Consider the following 15,891-nt stretch of genomic DNA (forward strand, 5'->3'; position numbering starts at 1 on the left):
ATTTGACAAGAAAATTGTAATTTTTAAGTTTTTCTATTGATATAATATTACAATTAAAGAAAAATTATTTTTAGTGCAGATTCATATTTTGACAACTAAGTTTTAAGTCCTTAAAAAATTAAAAAACTTTTTTTCTAATGTCCCGTAAGAAATTGTTTTTGAGCTATATTTTTTAATACAAAATTACTCCAAAAGTGAAAGTATATAAAATCACAAAATATCCAATCACAAATTTTTGGTTGTTTTTGATAGTTCTATAATTATACAATTAATTCAAAATCATAAAATATTGTAAATAGATTTATTTTAATAAAATTAAGATTATCAAATCACAAGTATTTGTTTTTTTTTTCCGTTTGTAATACTTCTCTATAATAATAATCAAAATCATAAAATATTGTTAATAAATTGATGTTAAAATTTTGATATTTAACAACTAACTTTTGAGTATTTTTTAACTTTAGCAAACAAACAAAAACACTATTTTTTTTAAATTACTGGATAATCACATGTTTAAGTTAAAGTCGTCAAATATTGTCAAATAATTCTTTCCATTTATAAAAGATATTTTAACAACTAACCTTGGAGTATTTTTTATAACTTTAACAAACAAAAAAAATATCTTTACATACAAAAATTATGTCTTTTTGGTGTTGTAGTGCTACATTTTTAAATTGTTGTTAACAAATTAATTTTTATATTCTAACAAACATGTAAAAAAAGTAACTCAAAAAAATAATAATTAAATGTGCACTAAATAGATAAATTTCATTCCAATAATCAAAAGCTTTTCATTGCTCATACATATAAAAACCAAATCACATATTCTGGACATACATCACATGTAATCTGAAAATTATAATAGAAATTATTCAAATAATTTCAAAACAATGGGAAAGTAGATGCTCCACATCATGTAAATGACCTGGAACATTGATTCTCGAGGGAGAGGTATTCCTTCATCTTGTGGAATCTCATTCAGATCAAAATCAGCTTGTGCCCTTGCATCCCCATTAATCTCAGCTTGTACTCTTGCATCACCGTTAATCTCATTTTCTACTCCTTGCTCGTTATCTTTCTCAACTTTGTTTTTCCCCTCTCCAGACATTTTTTATGACCGCTATATTTATCTTGTGTTTAACATACATATAACTGAGATGAAAAATGTAAGTATAATATAGAGTATATATACAGGTGAAAGAGAAGGTGAAAGGTAGTAGGTGTACGCGTTGAAAAATAATATAGGTGATTAATAAAACTTGGAAACAGATACTAAGAGTTATTAGGGTATCATAAATAAGAGTAGTTTAAGTGTCTTGAAAATAAAAAACGACTCTTAAACTGGGACATCAAAAAATGACAAAAACGACTCTTAAACTGGGACAGAGGGAGTACTAGTTTTTGATTGGTGGATAGGTAATAAATGTTAATGACCCCCTGCATTCACACCAATTCCACCAATCAAAATAGCCCATCTTCACGAGAGTTTGTGCTTATTGTGTGCCCTTGGACACACATAAGAAAGACCGATTTTATTATAACTGTTTAAAGTTTTTTTAAAAAAAAATATATACTCCCTCTGTCCCATTTAATTGTATACGTTTCTTTTCAACTGCTCGACACGCATTTCAATGCTCTTATAAAATATAGTTCCGTAACTTATTTTTGAGATTTTTTTTTCTGAATAAAAATATAACATCCAAATTTTAATTCAGAATTTTTTTTTTAATAATAAATGACACAACTATACTTTACAGGAGTATTAAAGTCCGTGCCGCGTCCCCGTCCCCCAAATGTATACTGCCCGGGGACGGAGGGAGTAACTGTTTAAAGTTATTCACCGTATTGCCTGCGTTGACTAGTGTAGGAAAACAAGTCAAGTGAGAGTCTAGAAACATTAAAGAGAAAAAGGCGAAACGGCCAAATGCCATAAATTGTGGTCTCGGGGTTGGGTTGGTGTACAGAGAGCCTCAGTGAACAAGGGATCCGAGGACAATCACTCTGTACAAAACTTTTCTAACCTCCATTATTACGAGTCTCAAACTCACTCAATCTAATACCAACACTACACTCTCTTTTAGTCTTTACACCAACTACTACTACTTTTCTTTTTATAATCTCTTGTTGAAAAAGCATGGATTCTTCAGGTTTTGCCTCTTTTTTAATTGTTTTTCTATGTCTTTTGGGTTTTACTCCCTCCGTCCCTTTTTACTTGTCCCTTTTGAAAAAATAACGCATCTTAAGAAAATGTTAGGTGGATATCTTGTTTTCATACATATCCCTAATAAATGTAATGAATTAGATAGAGTTGTGTATATATACATGCTAGTCAAACATTGGAAGTTGTTACATTTTGAAAAAACATACAAAAAGTTGCTTTGAAAAGAGAAGTGGACAAGTAATTTGGGACAATTTTTTTTTTCAAAAGGGACATGTAAAAAGGGACGGAGGGAGTATATTTTAGGCTTCTTTTCTTGATTCTTATTGTGCAATGCTGTATACTCTCTTACATTTTCTTGTTTCATCATGTTTGTATGTATGCAGTTGCTGATGAGAATAATAATAATCAAGGGGTTCATGTGTGTCACAAATGTGGTTGGCCTTTTCCGAAATTACACCCAAGCTCCAAGCACAGAAGGGCCCACAAGAGGATCTGTGGAACAATTCAAGGCTACCCTGTTTCAGATGATGCTCAAATTTGTGAAACCCCTAGTACATTTCTTGTCTTTAACCCCGAACCCTTGTTTTTTTATTTCGGATAATGCTTGTTTACGTTTGAATTTACTGTTATTGATCTAATAGTAGTTTTTGGTTTATGAGTTGTAATTGGTATGTTATTGAGAGCTTAACATTTGCTGGTTTTCGAAGGTCCGGAAGCCGACAAGAGAAGCATTGCTGGAGTTGGGGAAAGATCTTACAGATCGGAAGATGAAGTGTTTGCAGATGCTGTTGCAGAGTTTTCGGATAGTGGAATGAGTCCAGCAAGTGAAGAGCGGCAATTGGAGGATGTTAAGGAGTTGGAGAAGAATGTTTCTATGACTGTTGTGGATGATGATGTTTTTAGTACCGGAACATTGAAACTTGATGACGTTTGTGGTAAGAAGGATAGAGTCATGTATTGCTAAATATACTTATTTACTACTCCCTCCGTCCCACCAGGTAGTTTACGTTCACTGTTTGCACGCATTTTGAGGCTTTTATAAAGGATAGTTGAATAATATTTTTTTAAATTATTTTTTTTCTGAATAAAAGTTTAGACATCAAACTTTTTTTCAAGATTTTTTTAAAAATTATATATATAATGTAAGTATACTTTATAGGAGCCTTAAAATGCGTGCTTAAAAGTAACGTAAAGAACCTGGTGGGACAGAGGGAGTACGTAATTACTTCAAGTCCTGCTAACCTACCCGTAGATAGTTTTGTTTTGTCTATTGATTATACAGCTGGTTCCTAGCTTATTCTTGTTGGAGAAATATTTTGATGGTCATGGCTCAATTATATGATGAAGTCTAATAAAAAAATATTATGAAACTAGAATCATTTACATTATGTAGGATTGAGCAGATTGTATAACCTCACCTTTGTCTTAAATAAAGCATCAAAGAGACCCTGCTTCAAGTATTATGCTGTCATAACTATATCTGTGAACTTTACTTGATATTGAATTTTAGGAAAATTTATATTTTTTTTAGTTGTATGATTCCATTGGTTCTCTGCGGGGATTATGGTGCTGTCCTATGTTTGATATTTACTAGGTTTACGTTATTAACCTTTAAATTTTTATTGACAACAATGAAAGTGTGTGCGAAAGAGGGGGTGGAAGGGAGTTCTAGATATTAGATAATAGGTTAGGTAAGTAAATAGGACTGTCTTATAAAATGAGATGATTAAGTAGACCAATAAGATTCATGCGACATGGCAAAAGTTTAAGGATAGTTGAATAGAAACATTTATGAAAACTGAACAGTTGTGGTAAAGGGGCTTGTAATTTATATAAGCTTATTGAGGAGGCAAGAACATTTTTAGGCAGGCAAGGAACCTGTTTCCTTGTAGATGTTATGATGGTCCAAAGTAGATTGTAGATACACATATGCTTACAATATGCAATATCGAATTTTTCATATCACACTTTGGTAGGCTGTTGTTTTTTGTGTGTTTAATTGGGTAGTTGGTTCCTGTTGATGCAAAAGTATATGGTTGCTGTGGATTTAACTAACGTAGTTAATGTGCAATCTTGTGTAATGAAAGTAAAATAGATTTTTATCAAACCAAGCGTTAAAGGCTAGTATATCTTTTATATTTCCTGACAAGGTAGATAGAGTCATGCCAACTATGTAACTTCTAATTTCTTAACATGAGATGAAGTCCTGAACCCGAAATTAGGGATGTACTTATGTCCTTGTAGCATATAGCAGGTTTTCGCTGAATTAATTCTGACCTATGTTTTCCGGACTCGGCTGAAAGTGTCCAAACTGAATACGTGTCCGAGTGTCGGACTCGGCAATATTTTGAAAATTTTACATGTTTTTGGCCTAAAATAAGTGTTGGAGTGTCCACACCCATGTCCGAGTATCGAGTGTCGGACACGGGTATTCGAGGCAAAATGAAGAGTCCGGGTAACGTAGATTCTGACTAGAGCAAATTTTTTTAATTAGCATTTTATATTCTATGTTGCAATAGATTTGTCCGCAACCAATATTGATCAACTTGTTAAATTTACCTTTTCATGATTTTTTTATGTGAATCAGATATATTAATGTATAACCGTTTCTAGTTTCAGCTGTGTTTCTTGCAGTTTTCTAGCATTGTTTCTAATATTGGCATTATAATAATCTTTACCTATTTGTTGGATGTCCTTTTGGTTTTGAAGTTTAATTTCTTGTAAAATAATTTTTCTTTGCTATAGTATACTTTTGTTTTATTGCTTTTGTAGATTCTGTTAAACCAATGAGCAGCCAACCCGCACATAACATTGCACCATCAACTGGTCTTGCCGAATCATCACCATCTGGTAAAGATGAAGCTGAGCTTTCTAATAATGGTCTTTTCCTTCTCTCTGCACCTGTCGAAAACACAGAGGTTGTTGTTGATGCAGTTCAGAACAAAGGTTATCTTACCCAGGACACCATTGATGGTAGCAGTAGTAGATTGTCAGAGATTCATGGTATGAACGGGGAAGAGAAGGAAGCTACACATGTACAAGCAGTTTTCAGTGATCTGCCTATAGTAGAGGATGCTGATATCATGCTGAAAGATGTGGAAAACCAGAAACTGCTGAAGTCTGAAATTCCTTTAGTTTTAGGCTCTGTTACTGTAGACAGAACCCTCACTAAGGATAATAAGAACATGCCAGAGAGTCAATCAATTGAGCCAGGTAGATATTTGACAGAACTTGAATCTCAGAGTACTGAACATGAACTGTCCCACCTATCAGGACGTGCTAAACAGGAGGCATCTGCTGTTACTGTTCTCATCGGAGAGGTTGTTACCCAGGACGAAAAGTCTGGTACTCATTGTGATTCGGTTGAGGTTTGTAATTCAAACAGGGAACCTGAGGAAAATATGCATGTGCTTTCCGTGGCTAGTGATTTACCTATAGTAAATCATGCTGATCTTATGCTTCAAGACTTCAAAGACCATAGAATAGTCAAAAGTAGGTTTCCTCTGGGTGAAAATGTAATCAGATCTCTGGAAGGTGATAATGAACTCATGGTTATGGAGGGTCCTTTGAACCTTCATTCTGTTAATCTAGATGGTGCTGCTGGTAATTCTGTAGGTAACATGAATGATGTGGAAGAGGACATGATTACAATTGAAGGGCCTGACAAAGGATTAGCTGACAGTTTAAAATCCAGTGTCACAACTTGTAAGAGTTTTGAATCTGAGGATTTAGAAGTTCCTCCTAGTACATCCGGAAGTGAGAAAGGGAATATTCAACCAAATTGCTCTCTACAGGGTGTAGAACCTGATTATGAAGCGAGAAATACGGAGTGTACTGAAAATGATGGCTCGAGCATATTAACTGACCATATTAAGCGAGATGAAGTCTGCCAGATGACCATATTAAGCGATGACAACAAAAATAAAAATGCAATGGCTTTAGCTGAAGAAGTCAATACTGAAGGGAATGATAATAGTGCGGTGACAAGAAAAGAACATTCTGCAGAGGCAAATATCATCTTATTTCATGGAGATGATAAACAAGCTATTAAATTAGGACAAAACAATGAAGGTGAACTTGTAGATATTACAATGAACTTATCTGACGAAGCTTGGATTGAAGACAATACAGAGGCAGCAACTGTAGAGAAGTTCCCGACACCCACAATGGCAATCCTTGAACCTGAACAAGAACTTTTAAGTTCAAATCATTCAGCTTCTGTTCAGGATACACCTCTATCAAGTATTAAGACAAGTGTTGCAGCTACCATCATGCCAGCTCATCCCAGTTCCAGAAAATTATCACATAATGACTTTCAGGACGTAACCGAAGCACCTGAATTAAACAGTGAGAATGAGAACAGCATTTTTGTTAATTATGTTGATGGAGGCATTGTTGATTATGATAGCCAGGGTGGGGATGTTGAAGTAGAAGAAGTTAATTCAAAGAGGACCATCAGAAAAGAGTCAGAAACTTTGCCTATACATTACAAAACTTCTCATGAAAGCTTACCTGATATTAAAACTAGAAACGAAATAGATAGCAAATCTGAGATAACGCAAGAGAGTAATGTCAAGCTCATTGGGCAACCGGGTGGTGCTTCTGCAATTAACCTATCAGTTGATTTGAGTAGCCAAACTGAGAGTGTAGAAGGCAACTGGGGATTAGTCTCAGGTAAATATACATTACATGTTATCCACTGCCTATCAAAAACTATTGGCAACACTTTTCCTTCTTGACCCATATTTAGGTTTGTTTGATTGTATATTGAAAATATGATGGATTATATATGTTAATTTTACTAAAATTATAACATCTAATCAACTTCGAATAGATGGCATGACATTTGATGATTATGTTAGATAACTGACATGTAGCACTGCCACTAAGACTTCATTTTACTATATTTTACTTATTTGTCTAGGGTTGATGCCCATAGTAAAAAATGATAAAATAAACAACACCATGCTTACTTTGTAATCTGTATGTTCACATGTTCTTATTGTATTAGCATGTAGAGCCCAGTCAGATGAACCTGCTGCTGGGACTGATGTCCAACCAAAGACTGATCCTGAAGGACCTGACAAATTAGAAGGCACCAAGTTGCAACAAGAAATTGCATCCGAGAGACCAGATCTGCACAAGGCTGATATTTATGAACCTCCGTCTTTCTTGACACTGGTTGAACCAAGAGGAGGATCAGATCAGGGAAATGTCACATTTGAGATCGAGAAAGTACAGGCCAGCCAACAGCCAAAAACTGAGGTTTTACAAGCTGGATGGTTACCTCTACTTTCTAACATAGCAAATGAGTCTTCAGGAAGGAAAAAGAATGAAGAAATGATCGCCAAGGTGACAAACTGGAGTGCGGCCAAACAACATAGTATCCCCTTAAAAAACCTTCTGGGGGAGGCAAAGGTGGAAACCAGAACCAAGTCACCAAGCCCGAAGCAAACAAAAAGCAACATTCAGATAGATGCAACAGTGGCCAAAAGCAATGTCTGTTCCACTACGACTGTGAAAGAAGTTTTGGGCTCTGAAGTTTCTGCTAGTGATCGTACTGTAAGAGGTGTAACAGCAGAGGAATGGAACTCTCCTGCAAGGTACTCAGTTGAGATTAAGAAAGTGAAGAAGAAGAGCAATGGGAAACCATTTTGGGTTCCCTTTGCTTGCTGTTCATCAGTAAATTGAAGCCTCCAGGAGTTCCTGGTTAGTTGGCAAACGACGATGTAGAGATATACAGTTCTTTGCTGAAGTAATTTTTGCAGTTGAATTTTATTGAGCAGTATGGAAGAATGGGGAAAAATAGTTATGTTCATTAATATGAAAAGAGATCTAGAACTTATTATAATTCAGTAGATAAAAAGTTTATTTGGTGTAGAAATTTGGGTGATATTATCAAACTATTTGACACGATTAAGAGCTAATGTAGCACAATTAAGAGCTACATTACCACCTTTAATTTATATTTTTTTTTATAAACAATTGGTTATATTAACAGAAATCATTAATCGGAACCGGGACAAACTCCTAAACTTCAACTATAATCTGATTGTGAAACAAAGAACGAGCGAAACAAATAGATGTTTTGTTTTAGAACGCTTAACACATATTGAATATTCAAATTCTTAGATCTAAAAAGTATAAAGTATTATAATTGACCTTCACATAAGTATCATCTGTAGCGGAATGTAGCGCAATGTTCAGAATTATCATATTGGAGCAACAAATGCCTCCAAAATATGAACAAGTTTTTGTTGCAAAAGGTGAGCTCTTGCGATATCTATCGTCGTCTCAAAATCGATGCGAGTTTTATAGATCACCGAGAATATCATATGAATCCTTTTAGAGAAACTTCCGACAACAGTACGAAGACACACACAAAACTCAAAACATAACATACCAACATCCCAAATATATGGGCACGAATAACAACCTTGATAACAAGGTACTCAACGACATCTGACAGAGAAAGACTGAAATATAGAAGAGAGGATAGGAGAATGAAGATGGCTTAACCGGTGAATGGATGAAATTTTAGAAGAGTGAGAAGTGGCGGCTTAAACATAGGTACGGGAGTCGACTTTCAAAATAGAGGAGCCAGAGACTAGTTCTATTGATTTATTTCTTTTCTACCTTTAATTTATATTTATTTACTAAAGAAATGTATACTTTCTTCTCTTTCTTTTGTATTTTTTATATCAGAATTATATTTAATATTAAAAAGAAAAATACATAGTTGCTATAATTACATATTCAAAATGCACCTATTAATATAAGAAATTAATGCATAACTATACAGCGCTAGTTTATCTCCAATAATCCTCTTGCATCTCTCTTTGTTTGTTGATTTTTTTTTTAATACTAAACACACTTGAAGTGCATAAATTACAAGAAAATAGATGCATAAATAAAATAAAAAATGTTTTTTGAAGATGTTTAACAGATATTATTGGAAATGAGCTAAAACCTTAAAGCTAAATAACATTTTTCTTTATTTCGTATGAGTAATTTATTATATTATTCTCGGAGATAACAATAATAATAATATTGATTTACTTTATATTTGTAATATTTGTTTAGAAAATTAAGTTCCGATAAAGATGCCCGGTAATACTTTATAGGAGATGTAAGGGTGTAAAAGAAGTAAACAAAATGCAGACGAAATTCATATTCTCAATTATATTTTCTTACAATTATCCTTGTCCTCGGGGATAACACATGTTACGGAGAAATCTGATAATAATAACATTCGGTAATGGTTGTTAGAATTAGTGATGATTGATGATAACGTACGAAGGAGCAGAGTTTATGATTTTGAATTTGATTGAGATTATTTGGAAATTACGATTTTCTCACAAGATCGAAGGAGTATTTTATCTCCAATGTAGTTGAACATCTAATCTAATTAGAATAGGTTTGTTATTTCTTGGTTCCAACTATAAATCATCGACTTAGATCAGACAGATATTGGTCGCTGAGATGCAGCCTCCTCCGACGAGTATGACATTAGATGGGTTGATCCGATCTAGGCCATGTGGACCTCTCCAAAGCTAGCCTTACGGGTTAGCCCTATATCCCAATACGCTGAGATCTAGTATTCGCAGGGCATCAAAGAGACTACATCCTTCGGTAGGGTTGAAAGCAAATTGGTTGCGAAAAACGTAGTGTTGTTAAAGTAAGATATGGTTGAGCAAGAATGGTCGACTACTTCGGAAGATCTTTCCATGACCTGCATCCGAAAGCATAAATGCCCAAAATCTACGAACATGTTGGAGGCCGGTATAACTAAGGCCTATTATGGGCTGATTGGGTCGAAGTCCGTTTAGACACAATCTATATCTGTATTCATGAAATCCGAGACCAAATCCGAGATCTAAGACCTCGTTGAGATGTTGCCGATACAACATCCACTAGGTTTGTTTTACGTGGTTCACATACTCCCGCTCTCTTCGATCATGACTGAAGGAGACATTAATATTTTGAATATAGACCGATCAAATTTGAGTTTCATTTATTCATTACTAACATACACTCAATAATATTTCTAGTTTTCTCTTTAACCGCAAAAATCCTAACTAACTTATTCATCGAAAATGAATGAGAAGGGTTACTTACATTTTTCTCTTTGCAAATCATCTTGATCGGCTTCTTAGGTAGAAAACTGGTTTCAAGACACATAAAATTTTAATAAAAAATATAAAATTTTAAATTTGCATGTAAAGTTTTAATTTAAAAATATATCCGAGGTAATATGCTTTTTGACGATGCTTGAGGATTAATTTTGAAATAATTTGTATTTCCGATATTGAATATCAAACATGATAATTGTAACAAAACATACACTCTGTCACATGACATACTCAACAATAAATGAAGTAAACATATATTTCTTCCGCGCTAGTTAAACATGTAATAATAAAATAGACTCTTTTATAAATCTTCTAATGCAAATATTAGTATTAGCTATTAGGCTAGAAGCACATGACAAAAATTTTTTAAAGCCGCGGTTAAGCTGGATTAATGAAATTATGATACTCCTGTGAAAAATCAAAATGGTGGAAAAAGAAAGAACGATGAAAAGCAATAAAATGCAATTGAATTTGAGTCCGGTGAAAAGAAAGTGAATATTTTAATGGTGACGCCGTTAAACTCTCCATCCCCACCCACCCACATCTCGATTCATTCAGGGTAGCAGCCATGGCGACCCACCTCCTCCTCCTCCTGGTTATGATCTCTTTCGCCGCCGGAGACGACGGCGATGCAATGTCGGAACTCATGAGCTCCCTCTCCCCAAGCCCACCAGGATGGTCACCTTCGAAATCGTACTGCCAATGGCAAGGCATCAACTGTGATGACTCCAAACAACATGTCACTGCCATTAACATGCCCTCTAAATCTCTCTCCGGCTCTTTACCCTCCCAACTCTCGTCTCTCTCCCAGCTCAAAACCCTAGCTCTTCAGAATAACAATCTCTCTGGATCTCTCCCGTCTCTTGCAAATCTCTCTTCTCTTGAACAGGTTTTTCTCGGTGACAATGCTTTCTCTTCCATTCCCCCAGATTTCTTTGTGGGTCTCTCTAGTTTGCAGTCTTTTAGTATTAGTGAGAACAATAAGCTTTCTTCTTGGGTATTGCCAGACTCTCTCAAAGATTGTGTTAGTTTGGTTAATCTTAGTGCTAGTAATGCTAGCATTGTTGGCCCCATTCCTGATTTCTTTGATTCTTTTCCCAGTTTGCAGAATCTTAGATTGTCTTATAATAATTTAAGTGGCCCGTTACCTAAATCGTTTGGGGGTTCTGAGATTCAGAATCTTTGGTTGAATAATCAGTTGATGGGTTTGTCGGGTACCATTGATGTCTTGTCGAACATGTCTCAGCTTTCGCAAGTCTGGCTTCAAGAGAATAGGTTTACCGGTCAGCTCCCCGATCTTACCAAGTGTGACAGTTTGTTTGATTTGCAACTTAGGGATAATCAGCTTAGTGGGCTTGTTCCCCATTCGTTGACTCAGCTTCCCAATTTGGCTAACATCTCTTTGCAGAATAATAAGTTGCAGGGTGAGCTGCCTGTATTTAAGAAAGGTGTTCAGAGTTCGCTTGGTACAGAAACCAATAGTTTTTGTAGAGATACACAGGGGCCTTGTGATCCTCAGGTTAATGTACTTCTTTCTGTTGCTGGGGCAATGGGGTATCCGGGTAGTTTGGCGGAGTCTTGGAAAGGTAATGACGCGTGTGCAAAATGGACATTTATTACTTGTGATACGCAGGGAAAGAATGTCACGACTGTTAATTTTGCCAAGCAGCATTTTGGAGGTACAATTTCCCCAGATTTTGCTAATCTTACTTCATTACGAACTTTGTTGTTGAGCGATGATGATCTTAAAGGTTCTATACCCCAGAGCTTGACAACGTTGCCTGACCTCCAACTACTTGATGTGTCCAATAATAATTTAAGTGGGCCGATACCAGTTTTCCGACCTGGTTTCAAGTTAGTGACAATAGGCAATCCTTTACTTGGAAAAAATATAAGTGATGGCGGTAGTGGGGATAAACCTGGGTCAGGACCAAATTCCACTCCAAATGAAGATTCGCCTGGGGGATCCAAGGGGGTTTCAGGAGGTATTATTGCTGGTGTTGTTATTGCTGTTCTAGTTTTTGTTGTAGTTGTGTTATTTGTCTCTTACAAGTGTTATGCTAAAAAACATCATCAAAGATTTGGGAGAGTCACAAGGCCTGATGATGGGAAAGATTTGTTTAGTGACAATGTGGCAGGTGGTATGAATGGTATTGGTGGAGTGAGTGAATTGCAAAGCCAGAGTAGTGGTGATCATAGTGAGATGCCTGTTTTTGAAGGTGGGAGTAGCATTGTGATTTCTGTCCAGGTACTTAGACAGGTAACTGACAATTTTAGTGAAAAAAATATATTAGGTAGAGGTGGATTTGGTGTTGTTTACAAGGGGGAACTGCATGATGGCACTAAGATTGCCGTGAAGAGGATGGAATCTGGGGTGATGGGCACGAAAGGACTAAATGAGTTCCAAGCAGAAATTGCTGTCCTTACTAAAGTTAGGCACAGACACTTGGTTGCTCTTTTGGGATATTGTATCAATGGAAATGAGAGACTTTTGGTATATGAGTACATGCCACAAGGAACTTTAAGCCAGCATTTGTTTGAGTACGAGGAACTTGGGTACCCTCCACTTTCATGGAAGCAAAGAGTCACAATTGCATTGGATGTGGCCAGAGGGGTGGAGTACCTACATAGCTTGGCACAACAAAGTTTCATCCATCGAGATCTAAAGCCTTCCAACATACTCCTAGGAGATGACATGAGGGCAAAGGTTGCAGATTTTGGTTTGGTCAAAAATGCACCTGATGGTAAATATTCTGTTGAAACGCGGTTGGCTGGAACCTTTGGGTATCTTGCACCAGAATATGCTGGTAAGTTACTCCTGCCTTTGCTAATTTACATATCTCATGTAATTCCATCTTGTCTGGTAATATATATTGCCTCAAACCTGTCTTTTAATGAGGAAAAAACATTTCTCAGAAATGGAAGCTAGTGTACTTTATTTGTGCAAATAACTAGATCAAAATTGGGTAAGAGTCTGTGCATCAGGTTTTTTTTAGGACACAGTTAAGCTAGATATAATTTTACAATTTATCAATCATGGACAGCTTGATAATAACGCTATGTTTTTATTTAAGCATTAACATATTTACTATGCAGATAGGAGATAGCTGTCTGTTTAAAGTTGCCCGTATCTGTATATGTTTGTTTTATGCGGTAAATTCTACTCATTTATATCCTTTAATACATGCATAGCATAACATTGTTAAATACATTTAAAACCGCTTAATTATAGTTTTTAATCTAACTTGAATTGTGGCTAAATTATCTTCATAATGAGTATTGTATGACGAACTATAGCAGGTACACAGTTTCTTTTGTATATAGATTATATATTTAATTGGAACTTGAGAATAGGAAGGATTGATTTATGAATTTAATAACTTCCTTTGTATTTAATTATGATTCTATTATGTATTAAATTCCAAATCATTTAAAAAAAAATCAAGCATAAGTTTGTTCATCTTATTGTTTCTGCGGAGATCTTAAAGTGAATAATATCATGTAGATAGTCGGGTTTTGGTTATTTCCAGTAACATACAAAGACAAACAATAAGCAGACAAACAATAAGCATAATGCTTAATAAGTTCCTCTATAACAAAGTTAGTGTTGATGCAGCTGGTTCTTTTTTCTTTCTTTTGGAATGATTTTTGTGGTTGTCTCGTTATGTGGTTAAAATTTTCTAAACATATTCCCCTCGTATGCTTTTATCCAAATAACTACCCCACAGCGACTATATCTGATTGCTCTCAGCACTATTCAACATTCTTAACTAAGCGCCAAATGTAATGGTAAGAATTTCTAATTTGGCACTAATTGTAAAAGTAATAATTCATTAACTCCTACTTTGGCATTAGATGGTTCTTGTGATGGTTTTAAGAAGCATTAGAACTTGTGAAGGTTAAGAATATTTTCTTTGTTTTTTCTCCTTTGATCTTTTCCCTGGTTTAGATGTGAGCCAGGAAGAGGCAGAATAGAGTTGAATTATACTTTTTGTTTGTTGGCCTCTTTTCCTTTCATCTCTATGTTCTTGTCTGCTTCAGTTTTTTGTTCCCAAGATTAACTATAGATTTGTGTGCTTGCGTTGTTACACTATTAAACAATTCAGCGTTTGTGGTTATATTTTATGTACATGTGTTTTGATTAATCATGAATTAATATATGTTGAAAGGGCCGCATCAGAGACAAGCCTGTTAATGTTAAAAAAAATTGTATTACGTCCTGGCTCTCATCTAAACCAGTATTCCAACGAAAACAATCTGAAGGTTTCCTGATTTTCTTGTAAAGATATGTATCCAAATGTGAACATCACTAATCTTGTATGTTTTCCCTAACAGCTACTGGCAGAGTAACTACTAAAGTGGATATCTATGCTTATGGTGTGGTTTTGATGGAGATAATTACCGGCAGAAAAGCTCTAGATGAGAGTTTACCAGAAGAGATTTCACATTTGGTTGCATGGTTCCGGAGAGTCTTGATCAATAAGGATAACATACGAAAGGCAATTGATCAAGTTCTTGATCCTGATGAAGAGACATTTGACAGTATTTCTAAGGTGGCTGAGTTGGCAGGACATTGCACAGCTCGTGATCCATTACAGAGACCAGATATGGGCCATGCAGTTAATGTGTTGGGTCCTCTTGTAGAACAATGGAAACCTTCTCATCGAGAGGAAGAAGAAAGTTATGGTGTTGATCTCCATATGAGCCTTCCCCAAGCTCTTCAAAGATGGCAAGATGAAGGTTCTTCCACGATGTCATTTAGCCAAACTCAGTCAAGCATCCCATCAAAGCCTTCGGGATTTGCAGACACTTTTGATTCAACGGATTGTAGATAACATAAAAGGAAAAAGAGTATTTTGAATTTCGATCAGAAATCAAATTGTGAGCACTGAGCAGAGAACGGGCAAGGAAGAAGACAAATTGAAAGACATATTCCTCATTATCAGATCATTATATTTGTCAATTTTTGTTCCACTTATGGAGATGGCTATTGATATGGGTGTTTTTGATGGTTACTGTTATGGGTTTTCTAAGATAATTTGTCGTAGCTTAAGCGGAGACAAGAATGGCAGAATATTTCCGCACCCTTTTACTGTCCTCATCAAAGATGCATGTATATACCTCTTGTAACATTCGGGAACTTTGTTTTAATCTATGTTTGCAAAAATAAGTATGCACTTGTGAGGTCTATTGAAGACGATCTTGGTACCGCCATTCGAATGTCAGGTGTAACCAAGAAAAGTTGCAAAATCAGAGCATTACGGGCAATGTTTTTTGTGCGAGGAAGGTAGGAAGAGGTCAGTGGATGAGGTTCCAGCTATTTAACAAATTGTTCTGCTATAAATTTCAGTTTTTGGCTCCTTTTACTTTTCTGTTTTACTGGATTTGCAGATTTACAATAGAACTAAAAGGAGTTGTCTGTTTAATTCAGAAGTAGTTCTTTGTATTTTGAAAACCTATACTGTATAATACAACCTTCGGTTTGCAGATTAAAGACTATGATGCTTAGTGAATGTGTTTATCAGTGAATGCTGTTTTCTGCCAAGCTTGAAAACAAAGGTACTAGTGTATTCTTATATTGCTGCATACAGGTTATAT

The 15,891-nt window shown here is 35.4% G+C and overlaps 2 protein-coding genes across 2 annotated transcripts; both read left to right on the forward strand.

Annotated features, from left to right (window-relative positions):
• Positions 1 to 1,987: 1,987 nt before the first annotated feature.
• On the forward strand, positions 1,988 to 8,012 carry LOC108209769 (uncharacterized). Its single transcript, XM_017380862.2, has 5 exons — positions 1,988 to 2,147; positions 2,545 to 2,712; positions 2,869 to 3,096; positions 4,934 to 6,835; positions 7,173 to 8,012. Exons 1-5 carry the CDS (start codon positions 2,135 to 2,137, stop codon positions 7,850 to 7,852), a joined length of 2,991 nt encoding a protein of 996 aa, XP_017236351.1. The 5' UTR covers positions 1,988 to 2,134; the 3' UTR covers positions 7,853 to 8,012.
• A 2,699-nt stretch (positions 8,013 to 10,711) lies between these two features.
• On the forward strand, positions 10,712 to 15,806 carry LOC108209633 (receptor-like kinase TMK4). Its single transcript, XM_017380637.2, has 2 exons — positions 10,712 to 13,100; positions 14,629 to 15,806. Exons 1-2 carry the CDS (start codon positions 10,862 to 10,864, stop codon positions 15,126 to 15,128), a joined length of 2,739 nt encoding a protein of 912 aa, XP_017236126.1. The 5' UTR covers positions 10,712 to 10,861; the 3' UTR covers positions 15,129 to 15,806.
• Positions 15,807 to 15,891: the final 85 nt, after the last annotated feature.

The sequence above is a fragment of the Daucus carota genome, chromosome 2, assembly GCF_001625215.2.
Source record: "Daucus carota subsp. sativus chromosome 2, DH1 v3.0, whole genome shotgun sequence".
NCBI lineage: Eukaryota > Viridiplantae > Streptophyta > Magnoliopsida > Apiales > Apiaceae > Daucus > Daucus carota.